Below are 25,020 nucleotides of genomic sequence, written 5' to 3'. Positions count from 1 at the left end.
ATTAGTGCAAGATGAGGTCCCTTGGGACCTCGTCGAAATTTTTTACTTTTATATTGAGATTTTAATAAAAATGAGGCAAACAAATTTTCAATTTGGCCTTTTCGAATGTAAGAAGGAAGTGAATTTTCTCAATATGCTATATCGGACTGTATCTTTCTATAAATATATATATTCATGTCCTTAATTAATAATTGAAGTATATTAAATATATTACAACAAAATCTGACGAAAAGCAAAAAGTTCAGTGTGAACATGGGGCATTGACAAGCTCTATCTATCTAAAGCACCCATGTAAACAGGATGGTTAACCGTTTTGAGCATTTAAAACGCGTATTTTTAGGCCCCTGAACTTCCATGTTAAATATGGTCCAGATCGGATCATATTTGGATACAGCTGCCATATAGACCGATCTCCCGATTGAGGGATAAGACCCCAAGACACACGCATTTATTACACGATTTCCTTGAAAATTGGAAACTTAAATGAAGATTCCTCGACATCTGAGTGAATTATATTCCAGATAGGAAAATATTTGGATAAAGTTGCTGTGTAGACCAATGCAAAATACTTACATAAATTTTAATGAATATTGAAGCGATGAAAACTCCACAGCTTTGAACGAGATCGCCAATAACGTGTATCATTGCTGCCCGTAGATTCAAGTTTTTGTGTTTCCTGAAATTTGTGAAATGTAACAAAAATTATGCCGAAACAAATTCATTTCGTGATACAAAAATTCACATCAAAAGTTTTTATAAAATGAGAAACAGTAATTTCTTGCTTAAAAAGCAAACATTTTCTGCTGTTTTCAAATGGCAAAAAGTTAAAAAAATATGTCACAAATATTCCAAAAATTTTTATATTTCATCATATTTTTCAATTTTACAAGCATATCACGTAAATGTTTTTTAATTATCTACAATTTACTAAATTTTAAACGAATTTACAAAACAGCAGACAGAATAACTACTCATATTATATTACAAATTATTAACGCTTAAAATGCCCAGTTTTTTTTTTTAATATATAGCAAATGCCTACATTGTTTAGTTTAGTTAAAAATTTTTTAATGAATTCATTCAAAAGTTTAAAATTTTTGATTTAATATTCGCAGAGAATGTTTGCTTGTATATCAGCTGACTAATTTCTCTGGGTATGGCCTGTAGCAAATTGATAAATTTTCCCAAACGTCGATCTTTACAAATTGAATATCGAGTACTGTGCGTCACGAGATGGTCAACACCTTAATGCAGTGGATATTTTGCAATAAAGACTTTACGCCAAAGCTACTCTGGTTAATAGAGAATTAAAGCGAATGTAGCATTTTTCACATTGTTACGCTTCGCTCGCACGTGACCTTAATTTAAAGTGAATGCCATAGTTGCATAGACCTCCTCTCTTTAAAAGGACTGAGTGGGCATTGGAAAAACTGTTCTCTTTTATTTTTATCGCATTCAAATGTCGACATTTAAATAAATAGCCGCAAGCAATTTTATTTCAATAAATTCTTACCCATCTTGTTGGTGTTTCAAGCCATTTCCGCCGACAACCAGCGGGCTGGGCGACAGCTCCAGTGCTGTTGCTACGCTGGTGTCACCTTCACCAGTGTGGCCACCAGAGGCAGACGTTATGCTCGACGTAACGATTGACCCCGTTGAACGCTCCAAGTGCGGATGGTTGCTATCAGAATTGTGCCGGAGATGGTTTCGCTGAAAATGGGGTGAATGAGACCTTTGCTGTATCAAGCCATTTTCTACAAGTGGCCCAGGCGACAGCTCTGGTGATGTTGCTTTGCTAGTGTCAACAGGCAAGGTGTTTCCACATCTACCATCATGGCCAGAAGTGGCCAAAATGGTACTCGATGTAACGATTGACTGCGCTGAATGTTCCAAGTGCAGATGGCTGCTCTCCAAACTATGTCGGAGATGGCGACGCTGAAAATGAGGCGAATGAGACTGCGGTGAGCTGTGATGATGACTATGACCATGATGTTGATTATGGCTATGATTGTGGCCATGGTTGTGACTATGACTGTGGCCATGGGAAGCACCTATACCACCTTCTGGCAGCTCAGCAGACGAAGTGTGTAAAATAAAAATCATGCTGGAAATATTGAAAATAAATATAACAAGATAAATATTTACTTTTCGAATCAAATGGAATGCAATATACATTCAATCGTAATGGCCAGAAGCTTGCGTATTGGAATGCACAAGCCTTCTCTCGCGAAATAAGCTTGATAACTTGGGTTGTAGTACTCGTTGCTAAAGGACATTTCGTTGCTTTCATTGCTTTCGCAAAAGTAAACTTTAATCGTCTTATCATTATAAATATACGAGTTGTAAAAGTTGACCATCTCCTGCTTTTGAAAGAGTAGGTTAGGTTAGGTTGAAAAGAGGGTGCATATATTAATCCGCCCCATGCCACTATGGACATACACCTAAGCCAGCAATGGGCTTGTTGTGCGCTCTAAGATCTATAAAGTAACCTCAAAAAACAAAATTTTAAGTTAGGAATTCCGTGCTACTTACAAAATCCATAATTGTTTTCAATACCACTCCCCTAAGTTGGTTCATGTCTGGTATTGTGTCTCCACCTAAATGCCGGTATCTGTTGGACGCGAATGACAAAGGAAATGCTTCAACGTCTCACCAACTTCCCCGCATGGCCTACACATGCTATCACTTGCCGCACCGATTTTACATAAGTGAGCTGGTAGTCCTATGTGTCCCGTTATGATACCAATAGCTATACTGACCTCCTTCTTGCTTCATTTCAGTAATAGCCTCGTCTTCTCACGATCTGGATAGGATAGGATTTTCGCCGTCCTACAGACCGTTTCGCTGTTCCACAATGTTGCATGCATATTCGTCGCCCACTCCCTTAACTCGGACTGCGTCGTCCCGAAAAGCTTCGGCTTAACCAAGTTTATTGACGGCAGTCCTCTGGCCTTCACCGCCAAATCGTCTGCCCTTTCATTTCTCCTTACTCCGTTATGGCCCGGCACCCAAACGATGCGGATTTTGGCATCCTCAGAGAAGGCGTTAATCTCCTTCTTACTCTGCAAGACTGCTCGTGACCTTACCGTCCTGGTTGTTATTGCCCTTATGGCAATTTTACTGTCGGAAAAGATGTTCACACTCGACGTCTTCGCGTTAGCACCACGCCACTCACGCATTCCGTGATGGCCCGGATCTCCGCCTGCAGGACCGTATTATGGTCAGGCAGTCTAAACAGATCTCAGTCCCTAGGTTCTTAATGTATACCCCCAAGCCCACTCTGTCATCTAGCTTTAATTCATCCGAGTAACATGATCTTCCAGATGGATGTGCCGATGGCAGCAGAGCCTCCCACCCGACTTCAATGTTCGTCTTAGGCATCTGATCGGAAACCTCTTCCCTTCTTTCCAGGCTTCCTATTGTCGCCTCGATTATAACGCGATGGTATGAGCTGCTCCCATTCCCAATCCATTCTCCCATCGCCTTAAGTCTCATAGCCGCAGGGCTCATTCTTAATCTGTATGTCAATGGGTCGGATATCTAGAATAGTTTCCAGTGCCCTAGTGGGCGTGGTCCTCATCGCTCCGCCTATGCCAAGACAACATGTTCTCTGAACCTGTTGTGTGGTCCTTATGTTGCACTTTTTCTCCATAGCAATCCACCAAACTACTGAGGCGTAAGTAAGGATTGTTCTAATCACGCTCCTGTAGAGCCTGTGGATTACGCTCGGATTCAGGCCCCATTTCGAGCCTACGGCCCGTCTACACAGTGCCCAACATCTGTGAGCCTTCTCAGTACGCTCCTGAATGTGACACTTCCAATTCAGTTTCCTGTTCAAGATCACACCTAAGTATTTGACCTTGTCAGATATCGAAAGATCAAATACTTAGGTGTGATCTATGTTATTGCATTTTCTATGTTATTTTCCGGCTTTTGCGTCTAACAGATACCGGCACTTAGATGGGGACACAATACCAGACATGAACCAACTTAGGAGCGTAGCATGGAAAACAATTAAAGATTTTGTAAGTAGCACGAAATTCCTAATTTAGATTTTCTTTTTCGAGGCTACTTTTCTAAACCCACCACCGAAGGATGGGAGTATATTCATTTTGTCATTCCGTTTGCAACACATCGAAATATCCATTTCCGACCCCATAAAGAATATAAATTCTTGATCAGCGTAAAAAAACTAAGACGATCATGACATGCCCGTCCGTCTGTCTGTTGAAATCACGCTACAGTCTTTAAAAATAGAGATATTGAGCCGAAACTTTGCACAGATTCTTTTCTTGTCCATAAGCATAAGGTTAAGTTCGAAGATGGGCTAAATCGGACAATATCTTGATATAGCCCCCATATAGACCGATCGGCCGATTTAGGGTTTTAGGCCCATAAAAGCTACATTTATTACACTAGTTTGCTGAAATTTGAGACAGTGAGTTGTGTTAGGCCCTACGATATCCTTCGTCAATTTGGCCCAGATCGGTCCAGATTTGGATATAGCTGCCATATAGATCGATCCTCCGATTTAGGGTCTTAGGCCCATAAAAGCCACATTTACTACTGATCGGATCAGATTTGGATATAGGTGCCATATAGCTAAAAAATAGGCATTTGTTTTCCGATGTCACCAAAATTTGGGATAGTGAGTTAAATTAACCCCCTTGACATACTGCTGCAATATGGCACATATCGGTCCAGATTTGGATATAGCTGCCATATAGACCGATCTCTCGGTTTTAGGTATTGGGGCCATAAAAAGCGTATTTATTGTCCGATGTCGCCGAAATTTGGGATAGTGAGTTGTGTTAGGCCCTTCAACATACTTCTTCAATTTCACTCAGAACGGTTCAGATTTGGATATAGCTGTCATATAGACCGATCTCTCAATTTAATGTTTTGGGCCCATAGAAGGCACATTTATTGTCCGATGTTGCCGAAAATTGGGACAGAGAGATAAGTTAAGCCCCTCCATATATTTCTGAATTTTGACACAGTGACTTATGTTAGGCCTTTCGATATCCATGTCGTATATAGTTCAGATCGGTTTATTTTTAGATATATCTACTAAAAAGACCAAGATTTTGTTATACACAATTGAACAATGACTTGTACTTATTAGTATTTCGTCCAAATCGGAAGATATTGGTTGCCCAAAAAGTAATTGCGGATTTTGTAAAAGAAAGTAAATGCATTTTTAATAAAACTTAGAATGAACTTTAATCAAATATACTTTTTTTAAAACTTTTTTTCTAAAGCAAGCTAAAAGTAACAGCTGATAACTGGCAGAAGAAAAAATGCAATTACAGAGTCACAAGCTGTGAAAAAATTTGTCAACGCCGACTATATGAAAAATTCGTAATTACTTTTTGGGCAACCCAATATTTCTATATAACTGCTATGGGACATAAGGTATGCAATTTTCATCGGATTTAGATGAAAGGTGGTTTACATATATTCCCGAGGTCGTGGCTATCCAAAGTTCGGCACGGCCAAACTTAACGCCTTTTTACTTGTTAATATTCAGAGAGCACAAGCAGCCGATTGCTGGCTTAGGTGTATGTCCATAGTGGCATGGGGCGGATTAATATCCGCACCGTCTTTTCAACCTAACCTAATCCTGAGGCAGCGGGGTCTTACAAATTTTTTACGCTTCCGAACCAGCATCAGAATCGTATTTTTTGGTGAGTTTAAGGACTCGTTTAATTTGTGATTTTTGTCGTTAAACATTTTACTTTTTTCAAAAAATGAATTTTTTATTTCGATTTTACACGTAAACTGTACTTGGCAAGCCTAATGTCTTGATTATATTATGAGCCTTTTTACCAAATAAGCAAACAAGTACGTCGGCTAAAATTCACAAAACAAATAATGAACGACTATAACGAGACACGCAAATTTACCAACTTTGGAATTCCTCGAAGTAAACAACGAGTACTACCGACAAAGCACATTGACCGGTTTCTTCTTTGAGACTAATGAGACGACAGAAATCGAAGTTACTAGGGACACATTTTTTTTAACGACATAAATCGAAACAGTATTAACCGAGACGACGTAAATCGAGGAATTACTGTAGAAATTTATGTTTTTAAGGACACAATCAGCATTACGTTATTATCCTAAGACAAGGGCAATTACATATAATATGAAATTTGTTTGTGCATATGCAATTCAAGCAAAAAAGTTTTGTGCTTTAAATTTAATATCGTCCATCGAAGGAAATTTTTCCTTTATAGATTGGAGAATTATCATCTTTAAATGTAATTTGTCCTTAAAGTAGGAACAAATGTTTTCTTTAGCGATGCCCTACATAAAGATACTTGTTGTAAATAATGAATCAATTTCAGATCGCCTGTTCAGTAGGAAATGGGAGTAAAATGAATATTCACTTAATTTAAAACAAAAAAAGTAGTGATATAGAATGCTGAATATGCGAATTGTGCTTTTTTATCATTTGTAATAGCGATGAGGCCATTGCCATTGAAATATAAGCATAAGTAAATGTACGTTTTGCAGCATATTCACACTTACATGATATTAATTAAAATTCCAATGGCAGAGATGACCATCATGGTGTCTGCACTGAGATCATAGTCATTGGCATACATGCGTTGTATAGCAACCAGAACCAGAGTTGCGGTTAGAATCCAAATGCCAAGTATGGATGCTAGTGCGCCCATAACCTCTGCAAATATAAATAAATAGGAATGTAAAATAGAAATTTTAGAAAATTCTCATTACACAAATATACACATGTACATATATGGAACACAAATGCACACAATCATCCATAAGTATCCCAACGAATAAAAGCTGCTTAAGATCGGAATTTCCGAAAGAAATTTTCGTCATCTAAAGCAGTTCTGGATCGTTGTATTAACACGGAGTTCGGTTTGTCAATAGAAGTGGTGGGGTTGGGGAATCAAGTGACGACTAATCAGTTGTTGAAGAAAACTTGTCGAGTGAACTTTCATCCAAATTAATAAAATCTACCGGATTTGTGAAAACGGGAAACAACTCTTTTCCGATCGGAAGAGGAGTTGAAGTCTCCGAGACTGGACAAGACAAGCCCTAATTCATTTGGTTGATTTAGGAACGCATAAAGTTTATTAACTGGATGAGTAAAGAAACTCATCATAACAAGACCAAAAGAGTCTTATGAAGATGCATTCCCGCGAGATACTGGTGATGAGGCTAATACCATAACAGTGGTAATGTATCGGTTGCCCAAAAAGTAATTGCGGATTTTTTAAAAGAGAGTAAATGAATTTTTAATAAAACTTAGAATGAACTTTAATCAAATATACTTTTTTTACGCTTTTTTTCTAAAGCAAACTAAAAGTAACAGCTGATAACTGACAGAAGAAAGAATGCAATTACAGAGTCACAAGCTGTGAAAAAATTTGTCAACGCCGACTATATGAAAAATCCGCAATTACGTTTTGGGCAACCCAATACAACATTATTTGTTTGTCCTCCACGGAGAATTTAAAGGTCCTAGTCATGACAGGAGGAATTGAGGTTGGACATCCTAAAGAACTATGGGGGGGTCTCACACCTAGGATGAATTTAAACTAATGTTGTACAACGTGAAAATAAAACTGACCACACTGAAAAAATTGTCCTAATTCTGAAGATTTGAACCTTAGATCCAAACTAATTTATAGATGACAAATTTTCCAACATTTCTGTGGAAATATGACAAAATTAAGGATTTTTCCTTCGTCGTAGGATTTTAGTAATAAAAACGAGCCAAACAATCAAAACTTTAAAATAAATATGCTATATTTAAATTTAATTTCCTAATTATTAACGGACATGACTATCCGTTTAAAATTTTGATCGCTTGTTGATTCTTATTTTACTTCAAAGATGACTGTCCAATTACTATACCCACCATCGAAGGATGGGGGTATATTCATTTGGTCATTCCGTTTGCAACACATCGAAATATCCATTTCCGACCCTATAAAGTATATATATTCTTGATCAGCGTAAAAATTTAAGACGATCTAGACATGTCCGTCCATCTGTCTGTTGAAATCACGCTACAGTCTTTAAAAATAGAGATATTGAGCTGAAATTTTCCACAGGTTCCTTTTTTGTCCATAAACAGGTTAAGTTCGAAGATGGGCTAAATCGGACTATATCTTGATATAGCCCCCATATAGACCGATCGGCCGATTTAGGGTCTTATGCCCCTAAAAGCCACATTTATTATCCGATTTTGTTGAAATTTATGACGGTGAGTTGTATTAGACCCTTCGACAACCTTCGTCAATTTGGCCCAGATCGGTTCAAATTTGGATATAGTTGTTATATATACCGTTCCTCTGATTTATGGTCTTATGCCCATAAAAGCCACATTTATTATCCGATTTTGTTGGAATTTAAGACAGTGAGTTGTATTAGACCCTTCGACATCCTTCGTCAATTTGGCCCAGATCGGTTCAAATTTGGATATAGTTGTTATGTATACCGTTCCTCTGATTTATGGTCTTAGGCCCATAAAAGCCACATTTATTATCCGATTTTGCTGAAATTTGGACAGTGAGTTGTGTTATGCCCCTCGTCATCCTTCTTCAATTTGACCCAGATCGGTCCAGAGTTGGATATAGCTCGCATATAGACCGATCTCTCGATTTAAGGTCTTGGGCCCATAAAAGGCGCATTTATTGTCCGATGTCGCCGAAATTTGGGAAAGTGAGTTAAGTTAAGCCCCTCGACATACTTCTGCAATATGGCACAGATCGGTTCAGGTTTGGGTATAGATGCCATATAGACCTTTCTCTCGATTTAAGGTTTTGGGTCCATATAAGGCCCATTTATAGTCCGATTTCACTGAAATATTGGGTAGCCCAAAAAGTAATTGCGGATTTTTCATATAGTCGGCGTTGACAAATTTTTTCACAGCTTGTGACTCTGTAATTGCATTCTTTCTTCTGTCAGTTATCCGCTGTTACTTTTAGCTTGCTTTAGAAAAAAAGTGTAAAAAAGTATATTTGATTAAAGTTTATTCTAAGCTTTATTAAAAATGCATTTACTTTCTTTTAAAAAATCCCCAATTACTTTTTGGGCAACCCAATATGACACAGTGACTTATGTTAGGCTTTTCGACATCCGTTTCGTATATGGTTCAGATCGGTTTATTTTTGGATATAGCTACTAAAATGACCAATATTTTGTTATACACAATTGACTTGTACTTATTAGTGTTTGGTCCAAATCGTAACATATTTCAATATAGCTGTTATGGGGCATAATATATGATTTTTTGACCGGATTTTGACGAAAGGTGGTTTACATATATACCCGAGGTGGTGAGTATCCAAAGTTTGGCCCGGCCGAACTTAACGCCTTTTTACTTGTTTTTGTTTTTGATATATTCTTTCTTTTCTAACTAAGCATTTTAACCTAAAAAATTAAGCATTTAAAGACGCTCCTATTTGTAAGGCCATTTGTAAGGATATTTAACTACGATTCATTAGTGTCTTGTCCAAGGTCAATTTCGATATTTTGACCTTCATTTAAATTTTTGTCGTTAATAACAAGACGGAAAGTTAAGGATTTTTTTAACCTACCATTTGGAATTAGAACTCCTTAGTATGCAAGAAAATATTTTTCACCAAAGGGAATGTTTCCTTAAAATATTGGAAAATTGATCATCTTTTCATAAAGTTTGCTAATCTTTGCCTCAAATCTTTAGAATAAGGACAAACCGTTTTTTAGTGCCGAAATTACAAATTTTAAAATAAGGCTTACAAAAATTTTTGTTTATATAAATAGAAAAATAGCATTACTTGCATTTAAGAACAAGCAACAACGAAAAGGGACCTCCTTTTTATAACCGTGTCCAAACGGCGTGCCGCTGGGTGACATCTCTGTGTAGAGAAGTTTTTACACGGCAATGTACCTTACAAATATCGCCAGCATTGGGAGGAGATAATCACCGCTGAAAGTGTTTCTTGTGTTCTCGCCAGGATTTGAACCCAGAAGTTCGAAAAGTTTTGTAGGCTATTTTAAGTATTTTTGTCATATTTCTACAGTTTTCATTTGTTCAAAGATTTCTTGCTTGATGTTAAGGATTTTCCGTCTTATGGGGTTTGTTAGTTAAATAGATCTGTAACTTTGTGTCTTGCGATTTAAGACACAAATTTTGCAATAAAGGTAAAAATGTCGTTGAATGTTAGAAAATTGACTTGAGGAAAGACAATATTTTACCTTTGTTAAAGACATAGAACAACCTTACCAATAGGAGCGGCTTTAACTATTAAGTTTTTTTAAATAAAGACAGTAAGTTTAAAACAACAGTCATGTGGGAAGTAAAATGATAATCAATCAGCTATCGAGATTCGAAAGGAACGGTTGTGGCCGTTAGTATATAGCAACTTAAATTTTACGAAAAAATCTCTATTTAGAAGTTTTGATTCTTTGGCTCGTAATCATTCCTAAAATCCTTCAATCAAGGAAAAATCTTTTAGCCAACTTTTTTCTGTACATGTGTGAGAAGAAATCCTCTTCAAATTGTTATAGATCAGTAGAGATTAGTTTATTAGACAGATCGTTTGAGGGTCTTTAATCATAAACATAATATTAAGGAATCTTCAATAGTTGTAATTCCTTTATAGCATTAAATCAGTAAAAGACATTAATTTGTAAAATAATAGTAGAAATAAATCCGTTTGTTCGTTGCTATCTCAACAATGACTGAAACAAAGAGCATAAATGCAGGTGTGAACTGGGCATGAATGTTGGCAGAAAGGAAATTTTCATTTTGTGCACTTCTAATTTAAACTTCTCAATGGTACTGGGAATGTGAGACATAAAATCTTACAACTACTGGAATAGGTTAGGCAAGGATGAAAACATGGTGCGGATTCTAATCCATTCTATGCCAGTATGGACATACAACTAAGCCAGTAATCGGCCTAATGTGCGCTCTTAATCCGAAACTTATTCCCGAAGAAATTTAAGTGGGGATTTCCGTACTGCCCACGAAATCCTTAATTGTTATTCATTCTTTGTCGCTAAGCTGGTTCAAATCTGTCATCGTATCCGCACCCAAGTGCCGAAATCAGTTGGCATTGGCAACTTCTTATTATCTTTTCCACATGACCTGCACACGATATTACTTACTGCACTTAGTATACAAAAGTGCGCCTTCTTTTGTGACCTGTAGTGACATCGAAAGCACTACTGATCATCTCCCTGCTTCCTCCCAGAAATGACCTCGTCTTCTCACATCCGAACTTGTTCCAGTGGTATTACAATGGGCTAAAGATCTAAGTGATTCTGATTCCGGACCAAATCATAAAGGTTTCTGAACAAATAACTCTTACAAAACCCCAAACAGTTCGTCTTAGAATGTTTGCGCATTATAAAATTGCTTTTATTTGACGAGTCAATATTTGTATACTTCTTGTAATTCTTATCGTACATGCTAAGTAAGGTCTGAATCGGTCTAAAACCTCATGTCTAGATTCAATTAAGAAATTTTTACATTAAACTAAAAAAATTTGCTGAAATCTGTCATATGAAGGAATTTGAGTTATGGTTAACAATTTTGCAATTTGGTTTTTTGGAACAATTTGGTAATAGGAACAAATAATTGATATTTTTCACATGAATAAAAAACTTTTTATATCATTGGATTAAATTGCAGATAAAACAAGATATATGTAGCTTAAAAATAAAAATATTTTTTTTGTTTAATACTCCCATGCTGCGGAAAAAGAATAAAAATTTTCGTTTCCGTTATGAACCTCTCTTCAATGACGGGGACAGCGTCTTTTAAGAGTGTTATAAACAAATAAGTTTATATCCGTATTGACAATGAATTGTAATAAATACTAATCGAACCATTAGGGTACAGTACCAGTAAATCTAGATCCACATATGTTTTCTTCTGCTCTCAGCGCCATTTTTCAAGTCAATATATCTCTATATGGATAATTAACTATTAAAATAAGATAATATAAATAATATTTATACATATGTCATATATACCACGTTTGCATAATACAATTTCCCACAATTTGTTGCGTTTGGAAGTTGTATACTTTAATTGTGCATATCCTAAATTTTTCCGCTTTATCTTTGGTCATATGGCGGCTACGGACACAGTGTTATCCTTGATACAATGTCCGATGTTGCAGGCAGTGTGGATTACACCCTAACTGAGTCGCTTTTTGATAAAAAGTACTGTACCACTATTCCTTCATGGATTTCTATACGGATGGTAAACTATTTCTATACGGATCCAAACTAAACGACCAGGTGGGCTTTGGAGTGAATTTTGAAAATCTAGAACTGGTCATATCGCGAAGGTTAACCGACCTCTGCAGTGTGTACCAAGCGGAGATCTTTGCAATCAAAGAAGTCGTGGATTGGCTAAAATATAATATCATAACGACGATTGGCATAAATATCTTCTCAGGCAGCCATTAAACCCCTGGAGAACGTATTTCTGAACACAAAATCCGCCCTCTATTTGCGCAGATTTCTCAAAGAGATAGCTGAACAGTTCAAAATTTACCTGTTCTGGGTGCCGGCCACAGAGATATCCCAGGCAATTGTAAAGCGGATGATCTTGCGATACTAAGAAAAACCTTATACATTCCAGAAAAACTGGAATCTCTGGATATGCCTTTAGCGACATGTGAGCTAAGTTTTCAGGCCCAGGCCCGAAGGACATCAAGTGATAGGTGGTCACTAAGAGGGGAATGTGAGCATTCCAAAACTATGTGGCCTAATCTGGATTAAAAGAGGTGTACCGCTTTGCTGTCATTGGCCAGAGCAGACGTCTCAGTCATTGTGTCCGTCATGACAGGTCATTGTCTAATCGGAAATGTACTGACAGGCTGAAGGTAGTAAGGACATTTGCAAAAGCGGTGAGGACATCGAAGAAGAAGGGACTATAACAGCAGATGTTCGCTGTGTGTGTGTCCTACACTAGCAGTCCGAAAGAGTTCCACTTTAGGTTTTAATTTATTTGAGAACATATCTGATTTAGCGGATGTGAACATTCGCAAGTTGTTAGGCTTTTTAAGGCGATGTGGATTGTTCAGCGGTAGGAACTAGAAGCCATATTCCTTCTTCTGTCCCTGTGGTATCATAATTGACGAAAATGTCAAAGTAAGTCTGATGGCAGACTGCCACTTAAACCTTTCCTAACCTATGTCAAAAATTATTAAAGCTATTAACACCTTATTTGAAACTTTTTTTATAAGTCAATACCGTATTTAATTGGTCATAAATAGGTCAATATTTCTTCTGTGTAGCTCCCACATAACCATGTTACTATTTGTATTCCCTAGAGAGTGGAGTTTTTTTCTGATTTGGCTGAAATTTATTCTATGAATGCAACATGCATGTTATATAGGGTCAGAATCGGTTAATAACCTGATAAAGCTCACATATAAACCAATCTTCCGCCATATATGGCGCAATTCATATCCGATTTGGATCAAATTTTACGCAATGACTTCTACTATGGTTTCCAAAATCTAAAAAATATATGACCCGAATCGGTCTGTAACCTGATTTACGTATACCTCCAATAGCATATCAATTTTTATCCATTACGCTGTTATGCTTTGTATGCCTATGAAGCGATGCAAAGCAAAGAACTTGTTTTCATTTAGTATCTCATATTTATTTTTAATGATTGAGAGCAATTCTAGAAAGTTTTATGTACTCTTCCTTTCTGTCTCGTTCAAAGCTATGAGATAAAAAACTTTTAATTAACGATATAATGGTAAATTGTCGAATTTTTTGTATTAGAGCATATCGAACATCCCATAGCATGTCGAACATCGAAAGCAATTTACAATATTTGGTTTTCTGGGATATCTGAATGCAGAATAAATTGTTTCGCAGAATCGCTTAAATTTTAGAAAAATATGTATGTGACCAAAAATTATTCTTTTTACGAACGTATATAACTATTTTTATTCCCTATACCACTCCTGTGATGCGGAATATTATAAGATAGTGAATATGTTTGTAACCATCAAAGGCAAAATACATGAATTCATTTTAAGTATAGCGAACGACTCAGAATCACTTCTTGATTCGATTTGGTCATTTGAGTTTGGAAGGCTATTGAAATGGATGCTATCTGCTCAGATTTAAATATATTTTTCTTTCTTTTGTTCCCTCGATTTTTACTAATATTCCAATGATTTGAAGATTTTTTAATCCAATCTTCACGAAGTTCGGCATATAATATGCTCTTATGATTCTTGATATGATTGGTGATTCGTTTCAGATTTAGTATAGCCCCGAAATTCATTTTTAGGACATACCAATCCCTTTTATCAACCGATCGGTTCTAAATTTTGAACGATTTTTTTTATGACTTCTACTGTAACTGGTAATTTTGGTCAAAATCTGTCCAAATATGGATATAGTCCCATATTGTATGTTCCTCCTATTTGAACAAATATGGAAATTATGTGAAGATTTTTCGACCTTTATTTAAAAAATCTGGCATATCGTACTTATTTATGATTTATGACATCGCTAAATTTAATCGGTTTATATACACACAGCTCCAACACTTATAATTCTCCCGAAAGTCATACCTTTATATGTGTATGTGTGTTTTTCAGAACTTCTGTGTATTCTAAGAGGATGGGTATGAAAAGGTGGACTTTAGTCAATATTTAATTTTTTAATTTTATTTAAAGCCTGAAAGTCAGCTGTTTGCTGAAAATTACTGTTACATAGTTTATGATGGTGTTATTAGAAGGAGTGTAAATCAAAATATAATAAATTGAAAGAGAAGGTTTTAATTTTTAGAACGAAAATCAGAAAAATTGCCCGATCGATAATCAAAACACATAACGGGCAAACATGAATAATAGCATAACTTTCCACAGATCACGCGTGGTCTGCGACACAAACGAAACATTAAAGTAATATTGTTGAGTTTTAAAGTAAGACAGCAATAAATATATGTGGTTTCAAGTAACAATCATTTAAATACATCCAACAGCAATGGATAGAGAACGAGGAACAGAATGTTGTTGTTGCAATGCACACATGATTTTCAAATGAGAAACAATATCATGCAACAATAATGGATATTCAGAAAGGGATGGAATTTTGTTGCTGCGTTGCACACAGTGATATGATGATGTTGTTGTGGCTAATAAAGGGTGATTTTTTTGAGGTTAGGATTTTCATGCATTAGTATTTGACAGATCACGTGGGATTTCAGACATGGTGTCAAAGAGAAAGATGCTCAGTATGCTTTGACATTTCATCATGAATACTTACTAACGAGCAACGCTTGCAAATCATTGAATTTTATTACCAAAATCAGTGTTCCGTTCGAAATGTGTTCATTCACCGTAACGTTGCGTCCAACAGCATCTTTGAAAAAATACGGTCCAATGATTCCACCAGCGTACAAACCACACCAAACAGTGCATTTTTCGGGATGCATGGGCAGTTCTTGAACGGCTTCTGGTTGCTCTTCACTCCAAATGCGGCAATTTTGCTTATTTACGTAGCCATTCAACCAGAAATGAGCCTCATCGCTGAACGGTGAATGAACACATTTCGAACCGAACACAGCAAGCGTTGCTCGTTAGTAAGTCTATTCATGATGAAATGTCAAAGCATACTGAGCATCTTTCTCTTTGAAACCATGTCTGAAATCCCACGTGATCTGTCAAATACTAATGCATGAAAATCCTAACCTCAAAAAAATCACCCTTTATTAGAGCATATCGAACATCCCATAGCATGTCGAACATCGAAAGCAATTTACAATATTTGGTTTTCTGGGATATCTGAATGCAGAATAAATTGTTTGAGAAACAATATCATGCAACAATAATGGATATTCAGAAAGGGATGGAATTTTGTTGCTGCGTTGCACACAGTGATATGATGATGTTGTTGTGGCTAATAAAGGGTGATTTTTTTGAGGTTAGGATTTTCATGCATTAGTATTTGACAGATCACGTGGGATTTCAGACATGGTGTCAAAGAGAAAGATGCTCAGTATGCTTTGACATTTCATCATGAATACTTACTAACGAGCAACGCTTGCAAATCATTGAATTTTATTACCAAAATCAGTGTTCCGTTCGAAATGTGTTCATTCACCGTAACGTTGCGTCCAACAGCATCTTTGAAAAAATACGGTCCAATGATTCCACCAGCGTACAAACCACACCAAACAGTGCATTTTTCGGGATGCATGGGCAGTTCTTGAACGGCTTCTGGTTGCTCTTCACTCCAAATGCGGCAATTTTGCTTATTTACGTAGCCATTCAACCAGAAATGAGCCTCATCGCTGAACGGTGAATGAACACATTTCGAACCGAACACAGCAAGCGTTGCTCGTTAGTAAGTCTATTCATGATGAAATGTCAAAGCATACTGAGCATCTTTCTCTTTGAAACCATGTCTGAAATCCCACGTGATCTGTCAAATACTAATGCATGAAAATCCTAACCTCAAAAAAATCACCCTTTATTAGAGCATATCGAACATCCCATAGCATGTCGAACATCGAAAGCAATTTACAATATTTGGTTTTCTGGGATATCTGAATGCAGAATAAATTGTTTCGCAGAATCGCTTAAATTTTAGAAAAATATGTATGTGACCAAAAATTATTCTTTTTACGAACGTACAGCGGTCAAAAAAAGTATTCATCATTAGCAAAATTGATAATAAATTCACTTATTTTGGGTAATTGAAGAAAATTTAAAGTAAACAAATAATGCAGTTTTATGCAATAGTTTATTTTTCGTAATATGTTTTAAAATAAATTCAAAAAATAAATTTAATTAGCGCAAAAAATGCAATTTTATATAATAACACCAAAAACAGAACAAAAAAAGTATTCATCATTGATGTGCTATCATCAAAGTCAAATTCAAATATTATTTGGGAATCCCCCTTTTCTGTTTTATTTAGTAAAGGAGGCTTTGCCCTTGACAGCAAATATTTAATTTCATTGAAAATATAGTTTTTGTCAAAATGGGTCGTAAGCAAAACGAGGTTTCTGATGAGGTAAAAGTTTTGATAATAAAACACCACAGGAATGGTTTAACTCAAAAAACTATCAGTGAAATATTAAATAGACCACGATCTACTATACAATCCATCATCAGAAAGTGGACAGAAACGAAAACTGTTGACAATAAACCAAGATCTGGTCGACCAAAAGCACTTTCAGTTGGAGATGTGCGTTGGCTAGTGCGGCAAGTTCAGAAAACTCCGAAGACAAATGCGACCATTCTTCGTAAAAACACTATGGAATATTTAGGGAAGGAAGTTACTACACAAACAATTCGAAATACACTCAAAAGGCATAGTTACAGAGGAAGAACTGCACGTAAGAAGCCCTTTATAAATAAAATAAACCGAGTGAAAAGGCTAAACTTCGCAAAAATGTATGTAAAACAGCCCGAATCATTTTGCAAAACAGTCATTTTTGCAGACGAGAGCAAGTTTAATCTTTTTGGGTGCGATGGAAAGGTCATAGTGTACAGAAAACCAAATACAGAGCTTGAAGAACGAAACACAGTTGCTACTGTAAAACATGGTGGAGGTGGTTTAATGGTTTGGGGGTGTATGGCGGCTTCAGGAGCGGGAAATCTTGAAATTATTAATGGAGTAATGGATCATAAGTATTACATTGACATTTTAAAGAGGAATTTAAAAGATAGTGCTGTAAAACTTGGGCTTGGTAATAACTTTCAATATTATCAAGATAATGACCCCAAACATTCTGCTTTAAATACCAAGATGTGGATGCTGTATAACTGCCCCAAAGTCATTAAAACTCCTCCTCAAAGTCCCGACTTGAACCCAATTGAACATCTTTGGGAACATCTCGAACGCAAATTGAGAACGCGCAATTTTTCGAGCAAGAGTCAAATGCAACAGGTGATAATGGAGGAATGGACTAATATAGACCAAAATATAACCGCTAAATTAGTCCAATCGATGTCAAACCGTTTAAAAGAAGTTATAAGACGCGGTGGTCGAATAACAAAGTATTAATTTTTTTAAATTATGTTATTTATTTTTTTGTTTTTTTGCAATGATGAATACTTTTTTTGTTTAATTTTTTGTGTTCAGCTGTAAAATGGCCCTTTTTGTTCCAATAAATACTATTTTTTTCTTTAAAAACAATGAAATTGTGTACATATATATCACACAAGCACTACTGCATCATTAGTTTAATATGTTTTTATTCCAATTGTGTTTTGTAGACTTATTAAAAAAAAACATTGAATGATGAATACTTTTTTTGACCGCTGTATATAACTATTTTTATTCCCTATACCACTCCTGTGATGCGGAATATTATAAGATAGTGAATATGTTTGTAACCATCAAAGGCAAAATACATGAATTCATTTTAAGTATAGCGAACGACTCAGAATCACTTCTTGATTCGATTTGGTCATTTGAGTTTGGAAGGCTATTGAAATGGATGCTATCTGCTCAGATTTAAATATATTTTTCTTTCTTTTGTTCCCTCGATTTTTACTAATATTCCAATAATTTGAAGATTTTTTAATCCAATCTTCACGAAGTTCGGCATATAATATGCTCTTATGATTCTTGATATGATTGGTGATTCGTTTCAGATTTAGTATAGCCCCGAAATTCATTTTTTAGGACATACCAATCCCTTTTATCAACCGATCGGTTCTAAATTTTGAACGATTTTTTTTTATGACTTCTACTGTAACTGGTAATTTTGGTCAAAATCTGTCCAAATATGGATATAGTCCCATATTGTATGTTCCTCCTATTTGAACAAATATGGAAATTATGTGAAGATTTTTCGACCTTTATTTAAAAAATCTGGCATATCGTACTTATTTATGATTTATGACATCGCTAAATTTAATCGGTTTATATACACACAGCTCCAACACTTATAATTCTCCCGAAAGTCATACCTTTATATGTGTATGTGTGTTTTTCAGAACTTCTGTGTATTCTAAGAGGATGGGTATGAAAAGGTGGACTTTAGTCCATATTTAATTTTTTAATTTTATTTAAAGCCTGAAAGTCAGCTGTTTGCTGAAAATTACTGTTACATAGTTTATGATAGTGTTATTAGAAGGAGTGTAAATCAAAATATAATAAATTGAAAGAGAAGGTTTTAATTTTTAGAACGAAAATCAGAAAAATTGCCCGATCGATAATCAAAACACATAACGGGCAAACATGAATAATAGCATAACTTTCCACAGATCACGCGTGGTCTGCGACACAAACGAAACATTAAAGTAATATTGTTGAGTTTTAAAGTAAGACAGCAATAAATATATGTGGTTTCAAGTAACAATCATTTAAATACATCCAACAGCAATGGATAGAGAACGAGTAACAGAATGTTGTTGTTGCAATGCACACATGATTTTCAAATGAGAAACAATATCATGCAACAATAATGGATATTCAGAAAGGGATGGAATTTTGTTGCTGCGTTGCACACAGTGATATGATGATGTTGTTGTGGCTAATAAAGGGTGATTTTTTTGAGGTTAGGATTTTCATGCATTAGTATTTGACAGATCACGTGGGATTTCAGACATGGTGTCAAAGAGAAAGATGCTCAGTATGCTTTGACATTTCATCATGAATAGACTTACTAACGAGCAACGCTTGCAAATCATTGAATTTTATTACCAAAATCAGTGTTCGGTTCGAAATGTGTTCATTCACCGTAACGTTGCGTCCAACAGCATCTTTGAAAAAATACGGTCCAATGATTCCACCAGCGTACAAACCACACCAAACAGTGCATTTTTCGGGATGCATGGGCAGTTCTTGAACGGCTTCTGGTTGCTCTTCACTCCAAATGCGGCAATTTTGCTTATTTACGTAGCCATTCAACCAGAAATGAGCCTCATCGCTGAACAAAATTTGTCAAAATTTGAACACATTTCGAACCGAACACTGATTTTGGTAATAAAATTCAATGATTTGCAAGCGTTGCTCGTTAGTAAGTCTATTCATGATGAAATGTCAAAGCATACTGAGCATCTTTCTCTTTGACACCATGTCTGAAATCCCACGTGATCTGTCAAATACTAATGCATGAAAATCCTAACCTCAAAAAAATCACCCTTTATAAGCAATGGATATTAAACAAGGGACAAATTATGTTGTGGAAGTCAATGTAATACTCCTACATACATAGGTAGACCATAATTCGAATAAATGTTGTCACAGGAAGATTTGGGATTTGAAGTTTTATAATGAGATATTTTTCAGAAAGCAAACGGAGATATGTGTGCCAGTAGACGTTGCGGTCAATGCAATGAGAGCAGAGGTAGATTTCAGAAGGTTTCATGACTGAGATGTTGACCAGTAGGCAAATGGAAATGTATGTCTCAGTTGATGTTTAAATTCCATAGCCTTCTTTCATAAAATTTAGAAATATGTAGCCATGACAGTCATTATCAAATTAGCATAGCAAAAAATTGTAAACGAGTTTAGCCACTTTTCGACATTTAAAACATTGGATGCGAATTCATGTGTACAAGGAAGCTGTTGATCAGTTCATTTCTTTGCAGCAATATTCCACAAATAAAAATCATCTCTTTCGGCATAATATTTGACTCGCTTTGGAAAAAAATGCCGAAATGTTACTTTCTCTATCCTACTAATCTGCTTAAACAATCGAACTATTTTCACGTTCATCTTCAATTTCAAAATGTCCCTTGAATTGCATTATACTTTCTGATTTTGCGAATTTTCTTTTTAAATATTTTTGAAGTTCTGCTTGGAAGGCAAGCTGGTATTTTCAGCCAGCTATAGAGTTTTCAGCAGTAAGGTTTAAGTTTCAAAATTGCACTCATCTTGCTATTACAGCATCAGGGAATTAGATGTGAATAATTAGCAAAGAGCGAATGAATAAGTAAAGCAATCTTTCTTATAAATAAAATTCAATTTATGTTTGTTTGTTTGTTCCGCATAGACTCAAAAACGGCTGAACCGATTACCTTGAAATTTTCACAGATTGTGTAGGTTGGTCTGGAAGGAAACATGGGCCATATAATTTTTTGATATCGGGAGGGGGGCGGAACCTCCCCCTTACCCCAAAAGTACTACCCAAAAATAAAAGTGAACCGATCGGGACAATATGGGATTTAACTGAATTCAAGAGTAGACTACGAATTTCATAATAAAAGTTGGGTCAATGTACCTGGGGGCCGCCCCAGCCCAAAAATCGCTTAAGGTAGTTTTATTTGATGATCATGACAATATGGGACTCAAATGAAAGGTATTCAGGTGTAGATTACGAATATGGTCCGAAAGTAGGAATAGGCTTTATAATTTATACGTTACGCCAAAAACACCACCCAAAATCAAAAGTGAGATAAGGACAATAGGGTGTAAAAAGAAAAGTATGCGGAAGTAGACAACGAATCTGGCATACATATTCATGTCGAAGTATACGCGGTCACTCCACTTCCATAAAAACGCCCAAAATGGACACATTAGCCAATCACGGATATATGGGACTCGGTTTGTTTGTTCTGTAGAGACTGAAAAACAGCAGAACCGATTTTCTCGAAATTTTCGCATATTGTGTAGGTTGGTCTGGAAGCTATGGTTCCTTCCAGGCCATATAATTTTTCGGTATCGGAAGGGGGACGAACCCTCCCCTTATGCCAAAAACACAACCCAAAATCAAAAGTGGACCGATCGGGACAACAAAGGTATCAAATGAAAGGCACTGGAGAGTAGAATACGAATATGATATTAAAATTTAAGTCTAAGTACCCATCGGGCCGCCTTAAACCCAAAACTCCCCCAAGCGGACATATTGGACGTTCATTTCAACATTGGGCTCAAATGAAAGGTCTTCGGGAGTAGATTTCAAATCTGGCATACAAATTCAGATCGTAGTATATGGGGATCACGCCGCCTCTCAAAAACGCTATTAGACCCATTATGACTATGATGATACTTGGCTGAACCGATTTTCTTAACATTTTCAAAGATTGTGCACGGTTGTCTGGAAGGAAACGTAGGCTGTATAATTTTTAGATATATGGTGGAGGCGGACCCACCCCCTTACCACAAAAACGCCACACATATCCGAAAATTGCCCGATGGGCACAATAAGGGTATCAAATGAAAGGTATTGGAGACCAGAAAAAGAATATGGTATAAAAATTTGGGTCCAAATACCCAAAGGGCAACCTCCAACCCCAAAACTCTTCTAAACAGATATATTCGAATGCCAATATGGGACTCAAATGAAAAGTATTGGGCGGTTGATTACAAATATGGCATAAAACATTAGGTCCAAGTAATGGGACGTCGCCCACCCCAAATTCCACCAAATGGGCATTTTAGCTGACCATGGCTATATGGGACTCAAATGAAAGTTATTAGGGAGTGGATTTTCGTTGGCAATGAAGAGCTAATTTGATATATGTTTTCAGTGCAAAGTGCCGGTGGCCGCTCCAGCCCCAAAATACCCTCCAAACGGTTCGTATTTACCAGCCATGGCAATATGGGGCTCAAATTAAAGGGATTTGGAAGTGCAGCACGAATTTGATATCCATATTTAAGTCGAAATGTCTGAAGTGTCATTCCTTCCCTAATGAGAACATTACCCTAAGGAAGAATATGAGTGCTTTCCGATTCAAGTTTAAACCCAATGGTTAGGGACCTCTTTTATAGCCGAGTCTGAATGGCTTCCCGCAGTGTTACACCTCTTTGGGGAAAATTTTTTAAATGACCATGCATGATATTGTACCTCGCAAATGTCGCCAACATTAAGAGGGGATAAATACCGCTCAGTCAGATGTTCTCGCCAGGATTCGAACGCGTTCAAAGCATTTGCACATAATCGGTGTTTGATTTATTGTGATTTTACTCTATAATATAACTTTTTTAAATAACAATATTGAGGGGATTGAGTTTTTGTTTAATTTTTGCTGGCTTTTCTCTTTAAAGGTAAAATTATATGTAACTCGCCAGAGTATTTAGTATAAGAATATAGTACCTAATTATGTCTACGGAGAAGAACTCCAGTAAATAATGCAGATTCACAATTCGTCCCCATTGCTTTGCAAATAAAGTACGCTAATGACTTTCGTAAGCAAATAAAGTTTTTCTTAACGGTTTATTATACCCACCACCAAGGGATGGGGGTATATTCATTTTGTCATTCCGTTTGCAACACGTCGAAATATCCATTTCCGAACCTCTAAAGTATATATATTTTTGATCAGCGTAAAAATCTAAGACCATCTAAGACCAATTTGAACACATTTCGAACCGAACACTGATTTTGGTAATAAAATTCAATGATTTGCAAGCGTTGCTCGTTAGTAAGTCTATTCATGATGAAATGTCAAAGCATACTGAGCATCTTTCTCTTTGACACCATGTCTGAAATCCCACGTGATCTGTCAAATACTAATGCATGAAAATCCTAACCTCAAAAAAATCACCCTTTATAAGCAATGGATATTAAACAAGGGACAAATTATGTTGTGGAAGTCAATGTAATACTCCTACATACATAGGTAGACCATAATTCGAATAAATGTTGTCACAGGAAGATTTGGGATTTGAAGTTTTATAATGAGATATTTTTCAGAAAGCAAACGGAGATATGTGTGCCAGTAGACGTTGCGGTCAATGCAATGAGAGCAGAGGTAGATTTCAGAAGGTTTCATGACTGAGATGTTGACCAGTAGGCAAATGGAAATGTATGTCTCAGTTGATGTTTAAATTCCATAGCCTTCTTTCATAAAATTTAGAAATATGTAGCCATGACAGTCATTATCAAATTAGCATAGCAAAAAATTGTAAACGAGTTTAGCCACTTTTCGACATTTAAAACATTGGATGCGAATTCATGTGTACAAGGAAGCTGTTGATCAGTTCATTTCTTTGCAGCAATATTCCACAAATAAAAATCATCTCTTTCGGCATAATATTTGACTCGCTTTGGAAAAAAATGCCGAAATGTTACTTTCTCTATCCTACTAATCTGCTTAAACAATCGAACTATTTTCACGTTCATCTTCAATTTCAAAATGTCCCTTGAATTGCATTATACTTTCTGATTTTGCGAATTTTCTTTTTAAATATTTTTGAAGTTCTGCTTGGAAGGCAAGCTGGTATTTTCAGCTAGCTATAGAGTTTTCAGCAGTAAGGTTTAAGTTTCAAAATTGCACTCATCTTGCTATTACAGCATCAGGGAATTAGATGTGAATAATTAGCAAAGAGCGAATGAATAAGTAAAGCAATCTTTCTTATAAATAAAATTCAATTTGTGTTTGTTTGTTTGTTCCGCATAGACTCAAAAACGGCTGAACCGATTACCTTGAAATTTTCACAGATTGTGTAGGTTGGTCTGGAAGGAAACATGGGCCATATAATTTTTTGATATCGGGAGGGGGGCGGAACCTCCCCCTTACCCCAAAAGTACTACCCAAAAATAAAAGTGAACCGATCGGGACAATATGGGATTTAACTGAATTCAAGAGTAGACTACGAATTTCATAATAAAAGTTGGGTCAATGTACCTGGGGGCCGCCCCAGCCCAAAAATCGCTTAAGGTAGTTTTATTTGATGATCATGACAATATGGGACTCAAATGAAAGGTATTCAGGTGTAGATTACGAATATGGTCCGAAAGTAGGAATAGGCTTTATAATTTATACGTTACGCCAAAAACACCACCCAAAATCAAAAGTGAGATAAGGACAATAGGGTGTAAAAAGAAAAGTATGCGGAAGTAGACAACGAATCTGGCATACATATTCATGTCGAAGTATACGCGGTCACTCCACTTCCATAAAAACGCCCAAAATGGACACATTAGCCAATCACGGATATATGGGACTCGGTTTGTTTGTTCTGTAGAGACTGAAAAACAGCAGAACCGATTTTCTCGAAATTTTCGCATATTGTGTAGGTTGGTCTGGAAGCTATGGTTCCTTCCAGGCCATATAATTTTTCGGTATCGGAAGGGGGACGAACCCTCCCCTT

The 25,020-nt window shown here is 36.3% G+C and overlaps 1 protein-coding gene across 4 annotated transcripts in view; it reads right to left on the bottom strand.

Annotated features, from left to right (window-relative positions):
* The window catches only part of LOC106094346 (proton-coupled zinc antiporter SLC30A8), an 84,737-nt gene that overhangs the window by 7,487 nt on the left and 52,230 nt on the right, over positions 1–25,020 (bottom strand). For all 4 annotated transcript variants that reach the window (XM_059369397.1, XM_059369398.1, XM_059369400.1 and 1 more), the window contains 3 exons: positions 6,538–6,691; positions 1,514–2,104; positions 574–676 (listed from right to left, as the gene is read on the bottom strand). In XM_059369397.1, the coding sequence (XP_059225380.1) occupies positions 574–676; positions 1,514–2,104; positions 6,538–6,691 (848 nt within the window). The remainder of the gene's footprint in view (positions 1–573; positions 677–1,513; positions 2,105–6,537; positions 6,692–25,020) is intronic.

Source organism: Stomoxys calcitrans, chromosome 5 (assembly GCF_963082655.1).
Source record: "Stomoxys calcitrans chromosome 5, idStoCalc2.1, whole genome shotgun sequence".
In the NCBI taxonomy this organism is placed as follows: domain Eukaryota; kingdom Metazoa; phylum Arthropoda; class Insecta; order Diptera; family Muscidae; genus Stomoxys; species Stomoxys calcitrans.
The sequence above is the reverse complement of the archived record's forward strand: the minus strand, read 5'-3'. Positions and strand labels throughout refer to the sequence as shown.